At 29.3% G+C, this 5,610-nt stretch overlaps 1 protein-coding gene across 1 annotated transcript; it reads left to right on the top strand.

The window, feature by feature from the left end:
• The first annotated feature begins 3,422 nt into the window (after window positions 1–3,422).
• Window positions 3,423–4,520, top strand: LOC150028662 (paired amphipathic helix protein Sin3-like 4). The gene is made up of 4 exons (XM_090300681.1): window positions 3,423–3,560; window positions 3,723–3,888; window positions 4,038–4,136; window positions 4,258–4,520. Exons 1-4 carry the CDS (start codon window positions 3,430–3,432, stop codon window positions 4,330–4,332), a joined length of 471 nt encoding a protein of 156 aa, XP_090156807.1. The 5' UTR covers window positions 3,423–3,429; the 3' UTR covers window positions 4,333–4,520.
• The last annotated feature ends 1,090 nt before the right edge of the window (window positions 4,521–5,610 follow it).

Genomic DNA, 5,610 nt, shown 5'->3' with positions numbered 1-5,610 from the left:
AAAAACCCTTTTAACGCCACCCTACATTAAACACATCTTAAAGCACATTTAAGGTGTTTTAAGGCGCATTTAACACGTTTCCTTAAAAACTTTAATGGGGGCATTTAAAGCGTTAACTGAAAAACATACCTGACGAGGAAACATTTAACGTTTCCTCATTTACTTTCTCTGCTAACTTCTCGTTGACTTACGATCTTTCTCTGACTTGATTACTATCACGCGTGGAGGGACCTCGTGGTGGAGCATCCCAATCTTAGGGACATTCCGTCGCGCGAGTTCCCTTCTTCTCGAAGTGCCGCTGGCGCAGGGGGTGACATTCTGGGTGCCAACTCATGCTCCCAAGGTTTCAGTCACTTACCCTGGGAGTGTATCTACCTTCCTCTCGCACCACGCCCCTGGTTCGTCCCTGGGCATGACCCTCTCTTGGGTCGTATCTATCCTAGGGAGCACCCTGAGGTGGCGTGGGCTTCACGAGTCGGGTTGCTCCCTACTGGCGCTAGTACCATGGCCTTGAAGCCACCTTTCTCTTCACTTTATTACCGTTTCTGAGCTAGGCGGGCCCGAAGCCCCGTGGCGTCACTCCCTCCATGGTCTTTCCTACCAATGAGTATCGGGGAGTAACACTGTTGGTGGCTTGCTTGGCGACGCCTTATCTTGGCGACACCTTGTTTAGGCGACGCCCTTCCTTGGCGATGCCTAGTCTTGGCGACGCCTTATGTAGTCACTCTGTTGACTTCCTTTCTTTGGGGCCCTTCATGTGGTCCCACCATATGTTGACCTTGGCCCCGACGTTGACTTTGACTTTGGTCAACGCCCGGGGACGGGACGGTACAATAGAGAATCTTTTCATTGGTATAATAGACTACCATCTAGTCTGTTCTTACAATTCTTTATGAATAAATATAGTTTACTTATGTATCGTTTTTTTTAACATATGAGTTTTGGTTTAATCCCCCCATATTTTTGTATTTTATTTATTTTTTCTTTTTTTTAATAATTTTTTTTTCATGTGATGGTAAATGATTGTTGTTACTTGAGGTGTCAGCATAGCTAAGATGTCAAGTTGCATAGTGATACCTAGCATGAAAGCTTTTATTTAAAAAAAAAGAGTAAAATTTTAAAAATAATTAGTAATTTATGTTACATTTAACGAGTTATATATACTTTCCACGGAAACTATATTTTTTTTCTTATCAATATTCATGAACACATTAAATATTTTAAAAGCAAAGCAACTTAAACTTTTTTTTAATTCTCTATAAATTACTCATGTAAATTCAAATACTTTAATTTTTTCAATAAAAGTTAATATCTTAATTATTGTTAATTTCTTACGTATAATATATTTTTTAATTCTACCAATGTGTTGAAATAATGAATCTCAAACTTACATTCTGTTGGCGTGATTGTTTGATGTATTAATTATATAGAAATTTTCAAATTATAAATTTACCATAAAATGTACTTTAGACTATGAAACTAGTGATTCCATACTTGTAAGAATTAAAACCAGAGAAAAATTACTTAATTATAACTACCAAAACCAAAATTTGCTCATTTTATAAAAATAAAAATTTAAAACTTGTGAAATGAAATAATTTTTTTTATACATTGTATAATCAAAATATTCTCACACTACAATAAAATCATTAAATAGAAACCAATTTTAGAGACAAAAAATAATTAGTTGTTACATTGACTAAATTATATACTATTTTAGAGATTAAAAAAATTATTGCTATCTAAATTAATTTATATTATTGATAAATAATTTTTAAATTGGTATCTAATTAGCTATCAAAATTTTAACTACCGATATTTTAGAATATAAAATAATTGGTAGCTAAAACTTTAGTAGCTAATTAGATACAAATTTAAAAATTATTTATTAATAATAGAAACTAATTTATATACCAATAATTTGTCTAGTCTCTGAAATAGTATCTAATTTAGTCAATATACAACTAATTATTTTTTTTTCTAAAATTTGGTTTTTATTTAATGATTTTCTAGTAGTAGTGTAATTTTATTAGTACTAAATACCTATTAAGTCTATATAAGTTCATAAAATTTATTTAAAACTTTTACTACAATAATTCTTTTGAGACTGTTCTGTGGATTTTTCTTATAAGAATTCAAAAATATAAGGAATTTCCATGTATATTTTCCGAAGTCCTATGAAATATGAAAAATTCTATTAGTGTTTGAAAACCATATAATACTTTTTTAAAATTATTATTAATAAGTTATCATTAATGGGTAGCACTATTTTTCGAAAAGAAAACTGTTTTTTCTTGACTATATTTATTAATGCATTAATATTTTAAATGTAAAGTATTAATTAATATTTTAAAGTTAGTATTTATTAGCATTAAATTAAATATTCATGTATGCATTAAATACTTTAATCTTTTTAATGAAATATTTAATATATTAATTAATGTTTTAGTTTGTGTACCTCTAATATATATTTTTATCAGATTGATTTGTAGAATTAATTTATACTTGTCTGAGTTAACTGGATTCAAATTCCTTCCGGATGTACTTGTTTTCCTTATTCCAGGCTGTGATGAAAGGTATGCTCTCTTTACTTGAATCTTAATTTAAATTTTTTTATGGGGAAGGGGTGAATGTTAACAAAAATAGGGTGAGCTTAGGAGTAAGTGGAAAAGAAAGATGTTGAACTTGGATTTTTTTATGAGGATAGTACTTTTCACATGTAGATCCTTATCTTTTCATAGATTCAAGTTTAGTGTATTTTGTTTTGGTTATATTAGTAGTCAAATTATCGACTATTCATTCTATAATTCACTTAGAGTATCTTTTTTTTAGGTTATCTTTGAAGGAATTGGTACTGATCCAAAAAGTTTTTTGAGTAAAGATTTTTGTAGGGTGGTTGAAGTCCAAATATGATCTATGCTATAATTGTATTGTTTAAATCTTTGATGAGCAGGTTTAACTTTGTTAGACATTTTAACAAGAACTTTTTCTTTCTGGTATGGGTACTGGTGTAATTTGAATTTGGATTTTCTTACTCTGGTTAGCAACATGGTGGTTTTTGTATAAGGATTGTGACATCCCTAAGGTGTCTCCTTTTTAATTCATTTATATTCTTTTCCAAAAAAAAAAAACAAGGTTATTCAAGTTGGTATTCCAAGAATTATATACAACATATTATTTTAATTAATTGTTTAAAAATTAGCTGCTAATTATGTAATTAATTGTATATAAAAATATTGTAGGGATCAAATTATAAGAATATAGCTTTGTTTATTATCATAATACTTCTCTTCAAGTGGTAGTAAGAAAAATTTGAACTGTCTAACATCTAAAAGAAGAAATTGAAATCATATATAAGTTTGAGATGATGATTATTTGAATTGGTTTGTTCTTGGTTTTGATGCCGAGGCAGTGTTCGGATATCAAAGAATGAGTAGAGGTGAAAATAACATGAAAAAATTGGAAGCCGTGTTATATTTAGAAGAAGTGCGGATGAGATTTGAAGACAAGGAAAAGTTCGTGGAGTTTTTGGAGATCATAAACGATTATAGAGTTCATAGGTTGGATCAAGTTGAACAACATTTTTTCCTTCAATTCTTCACATAATAATATATCACCATTTCTCCACCTCTTCCATTTTCTGTTGTCGTGTATTATTAGGAGAGAGAGAGTTTTGATTTTCTTAGAACATATTGATTTATTATATCTTGTTCATTTTGTAGAATGAGTGTTGGGAGTGTGGTAGAAAAAGTGGAGGAATTTCTTAAAGGCCACCGTGATCTCATTTATGGATTTAACAACTTTCTGCCAAAGGGATATGAAATCCTTCTTCTACCTAAGGGTCCAGTCCAGTTGGAAGATGCTATCAGATATGTGCAGAAGGTTAAGGTAAAAAATTTGTTAACTTTCACTCTATATTTATTATATACACATACATGCTATTAACCTATGCTTTTAATATAAGATATTCTTTGTGTGCTAATCTAAATTGAACAAGTTCAATATTTTGGTAGTTTGATTGGTTTGTTTTCATGCAGGATCGATTTGAAGACACAAATGATACCTACAAGGCATTTGTAAAGATATTAACTGATAGGAACAAATATGGCATGTCAGTTGGTGAAGTATACCATGAGGCAAGTGTTGTCTATGTATTTGTTTTGACAAATTGATTTTTTTCTTCTTCTTCATTTCTTTTTCTTTCTCATTCCCTTAATCATATATATATATATATATATATATGTTGGACTTCCCTAGGTTGAAAAACTTTTTGAGGGTCACCATGATCTTGTTCGTGATTTCGCTATGTTTTTGCCATCTGAGGATGCTTAAGGAGAGAAGATGTACTTCATTATGGGGAGGAAAGAGGTTGTTGCATTGGTCAACAGATCAAAGACTTAACCAACTCTTAAATTGGGAAAATTGTCTTTTTGAATAAGCTTGCCAACATATGAAAACTCAGTAGAAACTATGTTTGTTGCATGCATTGAATTATCTAAGATATTTCCCTTTATATAGACTATGTTTGGTATCCAAGTAGTTCTAAAATTTAAGAAGAAAAATTTCGTAGAAGGGTTGAATCTGAATAGTGTGTTGGTCATATTTTTAATGAGTAAAAGAATGAATAAATAGAATAGAACAATTTAAGGATATTTCAATTCTATTACAATCAGGTTATGATTTTTACATAATCCAAAAAATTAACCATAAAATGTGGTACGTAACATTTAAACTACCATCAATCAAGATATGTTTATTACTGCCTAGATAAGTATTGATGTCTCTACTATGCTTAGTACCAAAAGTAAAAAAAATCCTTAGTATATATGTACTTGATTTAATGCTGGTGCATTGTTTTATTATGAAATTTTATCTTTTAATTTAATTACTTATTGCCGATTAAAAAACAAAAATAAAAAAACCATGTCTAAGTATACTCCACATTTAGTAGTAGTTGTACCTGATACCTACACACTAGTTTATTTCACCATAACAAATACTTAAGTATGATTCATTAACAACTCAAACAAATGATTGTTTATCTCTTCCAGCTGTAATTACCTTAACGTCATCACCAATGAGTTTCTCCATCATTGTTGAATAAAAAAAAGTAATGTGTCAAATTGAGTATTATAGAAGAGTCATACCATTAATTTTGTTTGATTTTGTTTGAGTCTAAAGTTTTATCTACTAAGAGTAACTTAGTAACAAACTTATACTTTCACTTATCTATTATATAAGACTTACAATTTTAAATTTTATTTTAGGAAAGTACCAACAAACCTAGGATACTGTAGGTTAGTTTTATCCTATTTATTACACACTAATTTAATGTCAAATTATTGATGCTTTTATTATTATTGTATGATTTATTAATTTCGTTAATATATTTTCTTTTATCATTTCTTGAATTCTTTCTAATTTTTTTCCTTTTTATTTTGTTGACCTTTTTTAATACTTTTTGAACAAAATTTTACTACTTTTTTTTCTTCATTATTTTTGTCCCTTACTTTTCTTTTTCTTTCTTTTTTGTCAAAAAGAAAGGATTTCTTTTTCATAAACACTAAAAGATGTAAAACAAGGATGATCTCAATTTGATGAAACTTTAAA

The sequence above is a fragment of the Phaseolus vulgaris genome, chromosome 3 (genome assembly GCF_051622355.1).
Source record: "Phaseolus vulgaris cultivar YP4 chromosome 3, ASM5162235v1, whole genome shotgun sequence".
Taxonomy (NCBI): domain Eukaryota; kingdom Viridiplantae; phylum Streptophyta; class Magnoliopsida; order Fabales; family Fabaceae; genus Phaseolus; species Phaseolus vulgaris.
This window is presented reverse-complemented; position numbering and strand designations above follow the sequence as displayed.